This window comes from Bidens hawaiensis, unplaced genomic scaffold, assembly GCF_021521415.1.
Source record: "Bidens hawaiensis isolate Kalapana, Puna unplaced genomic scaffold, B.hawaiensis_p1.1 tig00005587_1, whole genome shotgun sequence".
NCBI lineage: Eukaryota > Viridiplantae > Streptophyta > Magnoliopsida > Asterales > Asteraceae > Bidens > Bidens hawaiensis.
In genome coordinates, this window is record NW_027491361.1 from 1,075,977 (window position 1) to 1,091,561 (window position 15,585).

The 15,585-nt window shown below is 43.2% G+C and overlaps 1 protein-coding gene across 1 annotated transcript; it reads left to right on the plus strand.

Moving 5' to 3' along the window:
• Positions 1-319: 319 nt before the first annotated feature.
• Positions 320-11,519, plus strand: LOC143630161 (NEP1-interacting protein 1-like). The gene is made up of 4 exons (XM_077099243.1): positions 320-435; positions 10,167-10,250; positions 10,334-10,501; positions 11,271-11,519. The coding sequence occupies exons 1-4, from the start codon at positions 415-417 to the stop codon at positions 11,391-11,393; spliced, it is 396 nt and encodes a 131-aa protein (XP_076955358.1). The 5' UTR covers positions 320-414; the 3' UTR covers positions 11,394-11,519.
• Positions 11,520-15,585: the final 4,066 nt, after the last annotated feature.

A 15,585-nucleotide genomic window follows, 5' to 3' on the forward strand; every position in this document is an offset into this window, starting at 1 on the left:
GGATGCGCCACGCGCATATGTGATATGTGTGAGCATATGTGATGCGTGAGCATATGTGATGCGTGAGCATATGTGGTGCCTGAGCATATGATGCATGAGCATATGTGATGCCTGAGCATCTGTGGTGCCTGAGCATATGATGCCTGAGCATGTGATGCATGAGCATATGTGATATGCGTGAGCATATGTGATATGCGCCATGCGCGTAGGTTTTGGCTTTGTGCCTTCATAATGTCTTGATTTCAAGCCTCTTGTCCATATCTTGTGGGTTGACCCGCCTCGCTCGGTGTTGAGGCGGGTACATACCTCTTCAGTTTCCTTAGAGGCGCTGCAATTGGGGCAATTTCGGGTGCGGTTTTCTCGATTGAAGTCTTTGAATCTTCACTTGTTTTGTGGAAGTCTGAAGAATCTGGGATGGGTTGTTTTCTTTATCTGGTTGAAGAGGTAGGTCCCAGCAGAGCCCAGTTGGACCCGCAAGACTCACCTTGAACAGGGACGTCTGCGCAACGACCAACTGCTCCAGCAGTACCCACCATGCTCAGAGAACCTTACGCGCAGTACGCCAGCTGTACCTGCATGGAAAGCCTCCCAATGGTGAAGTACCCCGCCTGTTCCCGCAGCTGCGGATACAAGCCATCAGGGAAAGCTACCCGCACTAACAGCAAGGCTACACGCACAAGGCATTAGCTACTTCAGTAGTCACATGAAGGAATGAGCAAGGCGGGAACACTCCCGCCTAAATGAGCCAGTCCGTATGCTTCTGGAAGATCTTTCGTACTATACGTACTAAGGTATGGGCAGAACAGACGATTTGACCAGAACAGCCCGTGAACCAATCACAGGGTGACAGCTCACCGACAACAGTACGAGGAGGAGCACCCTCTAGTACTGTTTGTCACTATTAGCCGCTGCCTACTCACCAACCCTTACAATGGGACGTGCGCAGCCTACAGTTGGTGGAACAGTGCGTAGTCGGCAGTAAAGGAACAGTGTACAGCCGACCTTGTTACTGTTGGCCGTAGCCTATCCACCAACCAGCATGGCCTGTGCGTAGTCCACTGTTGGTAGAACAGGAATACTATTCAGCGGCTGTACCTTCTAGGAAACCTACCTTCGGCTATAAATACTCCAACACCTTGGAATGGTAAGGACATCATCTGATATCTCAATCTTATCTAGCAATCTCTTAATTTACACTTATATTCAGAGCAATCTAGTCTGATTCTCACGCCGGAGGGTGGTCACAAGGAGGAACCCCCCCCTTCTCAGTGACGAGCTTACGGTGTCTGTTTTGCAGGTCCCTTGAAGAACAACCTTCTCTGCTGGACCTCATCCTCGTGGGAAACATTACTTAAACCCCAGATTATCTATAATCTGCCCAGGGTTCACCTAGTGTTTCTTCATTGGCGCCATCCGTGCATAAAAGCTAGAACTAATTATTAGTTTTTTCAAAATTTCTGAAGAAATGGTTAACGTTACTCCGGTCCAAAGGCCAGTAATCGACCAAGAAACCCCGGTAACCACAACCCCAGCAACTGGGGGGAACACCGGCGGTTATACAAATCTTACGAACACTACCCCGACTACCCAAGCCGGGGCAAGTGCAGTAAATATTCCACTGGGGTTCACTGATGCCCAGTTGGAAAAACGAACGAGGGTCCCTCGCCAAACACTAGATCAAGTGAAGGCGTGGGCCAAAGCACGTCAGAGAGAGTTCCAAGCTGAATTGGATGAACGCTTGCGTTCAGTTCAACAGGCTGACGAATTCGGCAGTACTCGCCAACATCTCAATATGAACAGTGAGTGCGAGTACTCAGACGACGAGAGGGAAGAATCCGATACCGACGCAAACCCTCGCCATAAGGCGAAATGGAAGCGTAAGGAAACGGACTTCCAACCGAAAAGGAATTTTGGGGAAGCTTTTAAACCAACGAATGCGGAGAGAAACCCGCGTGACTTCTCCAAAACCTTTAGACCAACTGCTACAAATGCAGGAAAGTCAAAGTTCGCAAGGGACATTGCGGAAGCAATCGCCCCGAGAAGTGCCAAACAAATGTCCAACATTGGCACTTATGATGGTCTATCCGACCCAGACGACCACTTGAACAGATTCATTGCGGGGGCAACCGTCAGTAACTGGACGGAACCCACGTGGTGTTATATGTTCCAGATGACTCTGGTTGGAGCGGCCAGGGCATGGTTCGATCGTTTACCGGTCCACCACATATATGATTGGGCGGACTTTCAGAACAAGTTCAGCCATCACTTCAGCCAGCAGAGGAAATATACTGAAGAACAGTGGACGATCCTCAACTGCGTTAGAGAGGAGGATGAATCTTTACTAGACTTCATCACTCGCTTCAACTCCAAAAAGCTAAGTCTCGGCAACATAAGTGAAGATCTTGTTCGCGCCGCTTTCATCCAGGGCGCCGAATACCCAGAGCTTATCCGCACATTGACGGGTAAGGATGGCATGCCATCAACATGGGATGCCATCATGACGGCGGCCAAGCGCTTTGCCTAGACGGAGAAGCAACTGGGAAGGGATCTTCCCCAGAGTACACACCTCTACACGCAGAGGACAAGAGAGAACAATGTTCGGATCGCCCGGCAGAACAAAAAGAGGAAGCTAGGTATCTGGCAGTCAAGGGTAAACTTTGACACCTCATCCAGCTCTCACCTTCTTGTTGGCGGAAGAAATCACACACACCCTTCAAGCCAAAAGCACCGGTGGACGCCACTCACCAAAAGCGTCACGGAGATATTTGCCACTGAAAAGCTACCGTGGCCAAAAGCTCCAATGATCCGGGCAGCGACCTAATGCGGATCAGAGCAAATCCTGTGACTTCCACGGGACAAAAGGTCATGGTACGGAAGAGTGTACATCCTTGAAGGATATTGTTGAAGCATTCGTCAAGGATGGAAGACTGGCACACCTGGTGGCATCAATCAAGAAGGGAGGAAGGAACGACAACCGGTACCGAGGCAACGGACGAAAGCCCGTGGACATCAGCATCAACATGGTTCATGGTAAGATCAGAGGAAGAAAAAGGCGAACGCCAGAACCATGTGCGTGGAAGGAAGCTGAGGTGCGCTTCCCGCGAGTGCCAGGAGGACCCAGCAAAGAAGGCCCTATCGTCATCAAAAGCCAGCTGGGGCACTACATCACTTCTCGCACTCTTGCTGACAACGGCGCCTCGTCAACGGTGATGTACAGGCAGTTCTTCGACAAGCTAGATGACGAAGACAAGGAACGCCTGGAAACGATCTGCGCCTCGATGGAAGGGTTTGATGGCAGCACAAACACCCCCTGGGTATCCTATCTTTCCCCGTCACTCTTACGGATGGGAAACACTCCCGCACAGAAGATGTGGACTTTGTCGTGATGAGGAAGCCACACCACACATACGACATTCTCTTCGGGAGAGATGGGATGGCAAGATACAACGCCGTGGTATCCTCAGTCCACGGCATGATGGGATGGCCAACAGCTGAGGGTGTAGCGATGATCACCGGCATTCCCCAGGTATGCATCGCATCTGTCTCATCTAAACCCAAACCAAAGATGGCTAAACCAACCATCACCGAACCAGAAAGATGGGCCTTCAACGGCAAGTACCCTGACCAGGCCGTCTCCATTGGCCCAACAATTGTTAATCCCACACGCACCTTACTCAAGCGCTTATTACAAAAAAACGCTGACATCTTCGCGTGGACACCAGCTGACATGACTGGTGTACCCCGAAGTAAGGCAGAGCATAAGCTCAAATGCGATCCGGCTGTTACGCCGATCGTACAAAAGCGCAGAGTAATGGGGCCAGAACAAACTAACGCGTGTAGAACCCAAGTCAAGGAACTCCTTGACGCAGGCATCGTACGCGTTAGTAGATATCAAACCTGGGTTGCAAATCTCGTTATGGTACCGAAGAATAACAAACAATGGCGCATGTGCATAGATTTCAAAGACTTGAACAAAGCATGCCCCAAAGATTGTTATCCGTTACCCGAAATTGATCTTAAGGTGGACTCGTTGGCACCGTTCCGCCTTAAATGCTTCCTGGACGCGTATAAGGGGTACCATCAAATCCACATGGCCGTTGATGATCAGGACAAAACCGCTTTTCGGACGCCCGATGGCACATTTTGTTACCAAATGATGCCATTCGGACTTAAGAATGCCGGGTCCACATACCAACGCCTGATGGACAACCAGTTTCATGCCCAAATTGGGAGGAACTTGGAAGTCTACATGGATGACTTGGTCATCAAAAGCCCTGACCCAGAAGCGATGTTAAAAGACATCGAAGAGACTTTCAACACGCTCAGGAAGATAAACATGAAGCTCAACCCGAGCAAGTGTGCCTTTGGAATGGAAGAAGGGAAGTTCTTGGGGGTCATCGTCACTAAAGATGGCTTCATAGCGAACCCTGAAAAGGTCGAAGCCATTATCAAAATGGAATCACCTACTACCATCAAACAGGCTCAGACACTGAATGGACGACTAGTGGCACTTAACCGCTTTTTGGCAAACCACGCGGATAAGTCGTTTCCCTTCGTGTCAACGTTGAGAAACTGTTTAAAGAAAACGCACTTCCGCTGGACACCAGAAGTGGAAGCAGCTTTTCAGGAGATTCGGTCACGCTTGATCAAACTCCCAACGCTCACAGCACCAAAAGCGGGAGAGGAGTTAATCCTATACCTTTCCGCAACAGATAGAGCAACCGGGGCAGTCCTGCTAGTAGAGCGAAAAGGCATCAGATGCCAATCTATTATGTCAGCCGTATCCTAACAGACGTAGAAACCCGGTACTCTACCCTCGAAAAATTAGTCTTAGCACTTATACACGCTTCACGCAGGTTAAGACGATATTTCCAGGGTCACCCAATCACCATTCTCTCCAACTTCAAACTTGCAAAGGTTCTAGGCAAACCCGAGTTATCGGGACGCCTAGCCAAATGGGCAATTGAGTTGGGGGAATACGCGATAAAGTATAAGCCAAGACCAGCCATAAAAGGCCAGGTTCTGGCCGACTTTATTGCAGAAGTGCCTGCATCGCGGGAAAAAGAGTGCCAGGAAGAGGCTCAACCCTCTCCAGCACAAGACATCAATGATGTCTAGCGACTCTACACTGATGGAGCAGCCAGTAACGAGGGTTCAGGCGCAGGGCTGAAACTAACCAACCCAGCAGGCTAAGAATACACTTACGCTATTCGACTGGATTTTCCAAGTACGAATAACGAAGCCGAGTATGAGGCATTCTTGGCTGGGCTGAGAATTGCGCGTAAGATGGGAGTGAAAAACTTGGAAGCCCACGTGGATTCCATGTTAGTAGCCAATCAAATCAACGGGACGTATACGGCCGTGAATGACACAATGGCCCTGTACCTCGCACAAGCAACATCCCTTATGCGCGATTTCAACGACTGCAAAGTCATACACGTCAAGCGAAGTGAAAACAAATCTGCGGATGCGTTAAGCAAGCTTGCATCATTAGCCTTCACCCACTTAGGAAAGGATATCCGCATTGAACTCCTCGAGGCACCTTCGGTCCCGCACAAGGAAATTTGTGTCATCCAAACCGGCACGGAAACGTGGATGACACCAATAATAAAATACCTTGCGGCAGGTACACTACCAGAGTCAAAAACACAGGCAAGAAAACTACGCTGTAAAGCACTGAATTATCAACTCATCGATGACATCCTTTACAGACGTAACTTTCTTGGCCCACTCTTAAGATGCGTGGACAACCAAGATGCTGACTACCTCCTAAGGGAAGTACACGAAGGCATCTGTGGAGTACACGCAGGTCCCCGCGCTGTTGTAGCTAAGCTAAACAACGCGGGATACTTTTGGCCGGGGATGCATACGGATGCGCTGGCATACATCAGAAAATGCAGGTCTTGCCAGCTTTACGCACCCAACACGCACCGCCCGAAGAATGAACTTGTTCCAGTCACTTCTTCATGGCCATTTCAGAAGTGGGCCATCGATGTGACAGGCCCATTTCCTACAGCAGCAGGAAATGTTCAGTTCCTAGTGGTAGCCATCGACTACTTCACCAAGTGGATAGAAGCAAAACCCTTAGCCCAAACAACCGCAAAACATATCAAAAAATTTATTTGGGAATTTATTATTTGTCGTTTTGGACTTCCACAGAATTTGGTGAGCGATAACGGCACCAACTTTGCTGACAAGAAGCTACAACAGTGGCTGAAAGAACTTCAAATCACCCACACCTTTACCTCAGTGGCACACCCGCAAGGTAATGATGAGGTGGAAAGAGCAAATAAGAGCATCGTCGAAGGCATCAAGAAAAGACTCGGAACACAGATCCGGCTGGGTGGACGAGCTTCCGCACGTCCTTTGGGCAAACAGAACGCTGAAGGCCAGTACGGGAGAAACCCCGTTCAGCCTCACTTATGGCACTGAAGCCATGGTCCCGGTCGAAATTGGTTTACCCTCACCAAGGGTCTTGATTCAGCCAGAAGACAATGATGCGGAAAGACGGTTGGACCTTATGCTAACCGAGGAACGCAGAGACTTAGCCGCAGTGCGTGAAGAGAACTACAAGCGACAAATGCAAAAGTACTACAACACGCGGGTAAAACTCTGCCACTTCAAAGTAGGAGACTACATACTGCGTAACAACGAGGCTTCGAACCAAGAACGCCCAGGAAAGCTGGCCCCGGTCTGGGAAGGGCCATACATTATCAAAGAAGTCCTGGGAAAGGGCGCATACATGCTCGAAAGGCTCGATGGCACTCCCATCCCAAGAACATGGAATGGAGCTCAATTACGCAAATGTTATATGTAGATCAATTCCAAACTTGTAAAGAAAAGGCCTAGAGCCACTTCTAATGGAAATGATTCTCCTTTCACAATGGGGAATCTTTCGCGCATCCGCCTCCTTCCACACCCGGCTCATCCCCAGCATCACCATCCCGGACTCCGCAAACCGGTAAACCGGAGATTGGACTCGGGATATCTTCGAAAACCATTCCGCCTCCTCGTAGTTGGAGGCGTGAAGGCTGGGAAGTGCTTGCCCGTTCTTGAATTTCATGGCAAGGGGGATGGCGTGAGCGGATATGTAGAAGAACTCCCGCTTCCACGAGCGAAGACTGCGCTCGGTTGCGCAGATCTTCAAACCCTTAATCCGGGTTATCAATGTATACCACCCCTGGATGCACCTCCAAGTGTAGAAGGTCATCAGGCGGTCAACATAGGGCTCAATGCCCAGAATCCGGCACACCCACTCGAAGTGCCGGATCTTGGCAATCGCCATCGGGTGCACCTCGGTCAGGTGCACACCGTGCCTCTCCAGGACACGGTAAACAAAATTTGTCAATGGGAACCTAAGATTCCCATAAACAAAGAATGCAGCATATACCCCGATCTTGCCTCTGGGGGCATCGTACACTGTCTGATGGGGTTCAGGAAACTCAGGCTCGAGAGACTCGAGCATGAACTTCCTGACGACGTACTGGTACAGATCGACAGGCAAAGCACACCGCCAGCAGTACTCTTGTCGTCGGCTGTAGACTCGAGATCACGAGACGACATCTTGCAGATGAAAGAAAACGATTTCGAGAAAAGGCTCGACTGAAAAGTTGAGTATTCACCGGAAATCGTTCTGAAGATGAAGAGAAGTGAAAGTGTGAATTACAAAGAACCCTCTCCCCCTTTATATACTAATCGCAATTAATGCGATGAATTTAATGCAGAGGAGAGAGAAATCGAAGGTGCAATGAAACTGTGACACGTGGCAAAAAACGAGCTGGCAACAGCTGTTGAAAGGACGCATACCATTAATTTCGCGGCCACGCGCCCGAAAAAACGGGCCCACGCGCCTGAAAAAGCGACTGGAATGACCAGGTACTGTCACGTTACCATAACTTCCTGCACGTCCTGACACAGTCAGAAGAAACCGTCGCACGACGTTTCAGAGGTTTGGACTGTTCTTATCCTTTCACCAACTCTTCGAATTTCAAATTTCAAAAAGATTCAAAAGTAAGCGGGAAAATACCCCTTACCTTGGCAACCAAGTAACCATAAGACGGGTGCGGGTACAGTGTCAAGGCAAAACCCTTCACATACTTAGCACCCGCAGGGAATTGACGCCAGGAATACCTTGGCAACCAAGTAACCATAAGACGGGTGCGGGTACAGTGTCAAGGCAAAACCCTTCACATACTTAGCACCCGCAGGGAATTGGTGCCAGGAATACCTTGGAAGTAAAGTAACCATAAGACGAGTGCGGGTACAGTGTCAAGGCAAAACCCTTCACATACTTAGCACTCTGCAGGGAATTCAAACCAAGAAGGATCTTCTGGGCCATGCTTGCGGAAACGGGAATAACATCCCCGCATGACGGGAACGTCGAGAACTATATTGTTTGAAACTCCATGATGGGATTGGTGGTTTTAGCATAATTGATCAATATGTTGAAAACTACCAAAACCCCATGGAGAATCCACACAAGTGGGACTCAACGCTCCTGACGTGCGAGGAGGTTACAAACCTACCCGCTCTACACCCAAAGATCAAGCAGAAAAGTCGGGAATTTCTGCGTGACATCAGGAAAACCGCGGGAAGAATCACCACGGAAAACCTAAAAACTAAACCCTTTTCAAAACCCCTTGCTAAGTCCAAAAGTTCACCTCACTTATTAATAATTCATGAGAAAAACATTGGACTGGGGGGACTTGAAGAGGTAGGTGGGCAGAGCCCAGTTGGACCCGCAAGACTCACCTTGAACAGGGACGTCTGCGCAACGACCAACTGCTCCAGCAGGACCCACCATGCTCAGAGAACCTTACGCGCAGTACGCCAGCTGTACCTGCAGGGAAAGCCTCCCAATGGTGAAGTACCCCGCGTGTTCCCGCAGCTGCGGATACAAGCCATCAGGGAAAGCTACCCGCACTAACAGCAAGGCTACACGCACAAGGCATTAGCAACTTCAGTAGTCACATGAAGGAATGAGCAAGGCGGGAACACTCCCGCCTAAATGAGCCAGTCCGTATGCTTCTGGAAGATCTTTCGTACTATACCTACTAAGGTATGGGCAGAACAGACGATTTGACCAGAACAGCCCGTGAACCAATCACAGGGTGACAGCTCACCGACAACAGTACGAGGAGGAGCATCCTCTAGTACTGTTTGTCACTATTAGCCGCTGCCTACTCACCAACCCTTACAATGGGACGTGCGCAGCCTACAGTTGGTGGAACAGTGCGTAGCCGGCAGTAAAGGAACAGTGTACAGCCGACCTTGTTACTGTTGGCCGTAGCCTATCCACCAACCAGCATGGCCTGTGCGTAGTCCACTGTTGGTAGAACAGGAATACTATTCAGCCGGCTGTACCTTCTAGGAAACCTACCTTCGGCTATAAATACTCCAACACCTTGGAATGGTAAGGACATCATCTGATATCTCAATCTTATCTAGCAATCTCTTAATATACACTTATATTCAGAGCAATCTAGTCTGATTCTCACGCCGGAGGGTGGTCACAAGGAGGAACCCCCCCTTCTCAGTGACGAGCTTACGGTGTCTGTTTTGCAGGTCCCTTGAAGAACAACCTTCTCTGCTGGACCTCATCCTCGTGGGAAACATTACTTAAACCCCAGATTATCTATAATCTGCCCAGGGTTCACCTAGTGTTTCTTCACTGGTATAGTTTCACATTTCGTAGATATACTTCAAAGTTCATCTTTTTAGAACAAACCCCTCCTTACATCACGCATAATAAACCATTTTAAACTGTTAACAAATTAGGTTAGAAATGTTCAAATTTGGTGTGTGAATGGAGTCTTGATCCAAATCTATAAGCCTGGAAAAACATGAGACGAGTCAAAATGAGTTCAGATCGTGTGGGTAATTTTAAAAGTGGGTCAAAATGGGTTCGGGTCTAACGGGCTATATATCACTGGTAAGCCTCGAAAACCATGCGCGTTGGGTGTGGTAACTGAATGGGTTCAGCTTAAGCGGGTCATTTATAAGTGGGTCAAAACGGGTTGTTGATCCCTGCTTTTAACGAACCAACTATAGAGTATGACTCAAAATCCTGAAGAGTTATGAATTTCAAGAACATAAATTCAAACACCCATATAACGTTTTTTTTAACTCACAAACACCCCTGTAATTAATGACACTTGTTACGCTAGATTGATGTCATTGTAAGCTTACTAAACGGAAGGCTTGTACGTGAACGGATTGGTCCTGCCATGCTAAGCGCGGTTCAGAGTCAGGTAACTTACAACTTGAAATAATAATGATAATAATGATAATAATAATAAAATTCCAAAATATTAACTTTCTTGTTGGACATTAGATGGGAGCTGTTGAAACAAGATTTGATGAGGTTCATAACATATTTGACACCGGGGGATCAAAAGGATTAACCGAGTATTCTGTTAAAAAAATACCTAAAATTGCCATTACTTGTGATAATGATGTTGATGAATCGGGAGAACGCGTTTCTTGTTCTTTGTGTCTTCAGGTAATGTAATTATTATAGTTTTTTTTATCGTGTCCTTTTCTTATTAGTAGGTTAATTTAGGTTGTTTGAGAAACGCTTCAAATAAAAAAAGGTTAATGAATGGAGAACGTGCCAAGAGTGTATATTCAATAAATAAAAAATAACAAATAGCATAACTTGTCAATAAGAGTATTTTATATATTCTTGGCTAATAGAAGTTTTAAACCCCATTGGATCAAGTAAAAGCGTGACTTAACCGTTTAAACTAAAGCAAGTAAGCTAGTTAATCTGGTTTGATATTTATACAATTAGATTTAAGGTTTGGTTTACAGCTTAGAACTTTGAGTTGTTCATGTAAATCAAATTGACCGTTTACCTTTCCTATTTATTTTTTCCGTTTTTGGAATACGCAGTTGTGTATATGTATGATATTCATGAAGCATTTGTACTACTTGTAAAGTTTAAAATAGACTAACAATTTCAAAGTTTGAAAAAAAAATTTGTCAAAGTTTCAAAGCAGGCTATGTTGGCTAGTTTCTCAACCAACATTGTCGGTTTGGTTGTCATTTTTTTAGAAACGTAGACAGTTGTTTGGCTCACAACTTCAAATAAAACCGGCTGAACGGGATCATAAAGGCATTAACTACGTTTTTGTTTTTATTTTTATTTTTTATCAAAACCAATGACATAGTGACAAGTTGATTAATTTGAATATAAGATTTTCTTTCAATTAAAATACTAGTAGGCCTCACTTTGAATTCTAATAATTTGTTGTATGATATTTATGTAGGATTTTCAAGTTGGAGAAATTGTGAGGAGTTTGCCACAATGTCATCACATGTTTCACCTACCTTGCATTGATGAATGGCTGGTAAGACATGGGTCATGTCCATTATGTAGAAGGGATCTTTAGTTTTCTTAATATCTATTTTTTTTCTGTATATTCCCACTTGAAATATACACTATTGCAATTTGGCTTGTAACGTTTCTTGTATTCGTTCGTCTTATTGTATGAAACATTAAAAAAACCAACTTTTTCCCCTTTCATTGTTTTGGACTTTGGGGCTTGCTTCATAGTTTGGTAAAAAGTTACGTATAACATGTTAGAGCTTAAATTAAAGCTTGTGCCACGTGACTTTAGGATAAATTTACGGTTATGGTTGAGGCCTTGAGATCTTTAAGGTCTCACATATGATACTTGGTTGAATGGGGTTTTTCTATAGTTATGGGTTTACTTCTTGATTGAAATCATGGGTGAGTCAGATTTAAAATATTAAAATTAGTATGAATGGTTGACATCAAGTCTCAGTAAGACTCATCGGGTATTTGGAATAGTTTCAAATGTTGCTCAGAAAAAAGGATAGGGTTATTCTTGAAATCTGGTCAACATAGACAAAATATAGAAGGTTTCTAGATCCTTATATTACTCGCTATATTAATTTTCAAATCTTCTTATCCTCGCACTTTCACCATTTACTGAGACCCTTGTTATACTTGATTATACCTCTTCCTCTGGGAGTTGTGCATATGTGTTATTTTATTCAATATAATCTACATGTTCTCTCTATGGTGATTCCACCATCCACCCCCTTGGCGCTCTCTTCTCTCTCTCTCTCTCTCTTCATGCCATTGTGGCGTCCAACGCGAGCCAATATCAGCCACATCTGGCTTGTGTCACCTCGCCACGCCTCATCGTCCATGTCGCCACGCTGGGCTCTCTTTATTTCTTAATACCACCGTAGCATCCACTGTTGGCCACATCCGGATTTTACCTTTTTTGATTGTTATATCATTTTTATATGAGTTGTTATGGTGTTCATAGCCGATGGCTGTGGTGTGGAATTGGTGATACTTGACACAGATTACTCCCCTGCCACAACGCGGGGTTTTACTTAACAGTTCACGAAAGTTAATGACTTTATGATTTTGAGTGAAGTATACGTGTAAAGAAACGATTTTACAAGCTCCACCACAACGTTAGGGTGTCAGTACTAGTTACATACATGACCAGACTTTTACATGTGAAATGTGAAAAATCTCAAACTTTTATAAACATAGCACATGCTACGTTGAGTCCAGTGTAGCCTACGCTAGCGTAATTATCAACGTAAGCATAAGATCTTCAACGTAAGCTTAGCATGCTAGCGTAACCTGCACTGGCATCAGCGTAACGTATGTACTTGAAGATCATATTTTTTTTCTTTTTGCTTCATTTTAACCCAACTCAATTCCACGTGATCTTTATTGATCTGGTTAGTTAGTTAACTATACATAACCTTACAAAATTTTGCTATCAAGTAATCTTAATAATCTTTTGAAACAATACAATGGTTTCACATGTCACTTTTCTAGGGTGTCCACCTATGCTTCCACATAATACAATTTCCATATATATAATTTCCACATCAATCACTAATTAATTTAAATCAAAAATCAATTCTAAATCCATAACTTCTAAATAAATACACGCACCCATTTTTTAACCCGATTATGATTTGTTTAATTCAGTTACCCATTCATTAGGTTTGTTATAATCAATTCTAAATCCTAATATCTGAATATGCGAATTATTCATCGTTATATCTGATGTCTCCCTTCAATCATTTTGTTCAGTTATCACAATCATCCTCCCTTTAATCATTATGTTCAAGTATCCCAAACATCCTCTGATGGAGAAGGTTTGTGCATTCCCACTGCCGATTTGAACCCTAAAGGATGGATTTGTATTATGTGTTGAGAAATCGAACAACAATAATCAATTGATTTACATATCCACGCGTTCCACATTCATAATCTGTAAGCCAACTTTCAATTTCTCGCTATGTTAATGTTATTAGTCTATTAATTTAGGTTTTGTTTTATTTGATTGGAACCAGAACTGGAAAGTCATGTTAAAGGATGAACCATAAAGGCTTGATATGTTGAAAATATGAGAAATCGATCTTCAATAATCAATTGATTGACGGAGGTCAATGCGTTCCGTCTTCTTCATCAACTTTGTAAGCCATGTTTCAATTTTTGGATTTCTTAGTTTTATTAGTCTACTAATTGAGGTTTTCTTAATAAACAGAAGCTTGATTTATAAAACGTAATATACATCATTTAATTAAGAAATTTTTAAATTTTCAAACATATGTTTTGAATATAATTAAACAACATTTGGAATTGGCTATATTTAGTTTGACTAAAATTTTTATGATTTGAATTCTTTTAGTTTTGACTATAATTACAGTATTTTTGGAATTCCCGATAATTATGTTGTATGTTTAACATATTTAGACTATATGAGAAACCTATTACAGACAGGATCGATTTTAATTCATGCTTACAGATTTAGTTCTTTGATATATTAACGGGTGATAGATCGGTTGTGTATTACGTTAATGGAAGTGTGTGTTGAGAGAACAATTGGATAGAGTAACGACTTATCAATAATATAAATTACACTTGTTAAATAAATGAACATGGACACGACTATATAAAGAAGACGATCCCTATTCGTTATACATTCCATAATGAATGGCCTATAACAATATATTAACGATTAGGCTCATTCGTTATACATTACATAACGAATGGCCTATAACAATAACGGATGGGCTCATTCGTTAAACATCCTTAACGAATGGCCAATAAACATTACGAACGGTAAGAACAATTACCAAAATTCCCTTTACATTATAATAATTGTAACATCCCCAAAATTTTGATCCAAATTTGAAAACTTAGTATAGATGGAAGAAAAAATTCCATCCCACATTGAAAGATGGAAGAAAGTGGAAGCATTTCACAAGGGTATAAATAAGAAAGATAAAACCCATCTCACATGGAAAGTGGGAAAGATTTACATGCACTTTTTAAAGAGATAAATTTCCATAGTAATATTATTTTATTCCAAGCATGCACCCAGTGGTCCTAGCGGAGGGTGCGGAGCACCCGACGCTCACGAGCGAGGACGCGGACGATGGAGATGGTGATGGGCGCAATTTGGTGCTTTGATTGCGCACGCTCGCATCGCTGCGAGCCGCCTTATTGTTTTTGGAAAATGAAAGTTAGGACAAGACATGCCAAGTTATTAAAGTAAAGGGATTGATGTGCTAAAAACAGTCAATTAAATATTAACTAACTACTTTTAAAGCCCGTGTAGCACACGGAATGATCTAAATAATTAAGTTACAAATAAAGTAATACATAATATGCATAGAAAAATGTATTACATCTATGCTTGTATTATTATACATAAAATGATTTTATTTATATTACAAAATGAATTTATAAAAATGAACTTCATTAAAAAATAATGCATGTGCAAAAACATACTAAAGAATACTCAATCTAGTGAAATTTATTCTGAGTATCATATATGTATAATTGAAATAAATTTAGTTATGAACCAATTTTGGAGAATACTTTTCATATAATAATAGGTTTTGAGTGACATCATAAAAAAGATTTTGATAATTTTGAGGGGTTTCTCGACTTTGGCAATTGACAAAAAAAATAACATATTAACCCGTTCAATTTTGTGAATGTTTTGCTTCACTTGAATATAATTTTGTACGTCATGCTTCACATAAACATTATGATCACTATTCAAGGAAAAGTCAATGTTGACACAAATTTTTCTAATTCGATAAAAGTTAAAAGCATTTACAGGCCTTGAGGTGGCATGTCGGAAGTGCTTGTCATTTTTTCTTAAATTTTAATAGTCAAGGGAAAATACCCAACGTGCAAAATCCCGAATCTTGACTATTTCCAAAAATGTCCTTAAAAATAAATTCGAAACCCAATCACGTTTAAAATTCTAACTTTAATTTGTTTTACATTTTCAAGTCAAAACTTTGAACACGTAACAAATTTAATAATAAATCTATTTGCATTCTCAATATTTTAAATATATTCAGATTACCCCTTTTTACCCGTTACAAATTTGAGCCAAATGTAGTTAATTTGTACCAAACGATCTATTAACCAACTTTTAACCCGTAGCAATCAAACTTAAGTTCCACAAAAAACCCGCAGCAATCCTTGATAAAAAAAACACAAGAAACTAAATATGATAAACTTTAATATATTTGAAAGCGTTGGTATATACTCTCCTTACA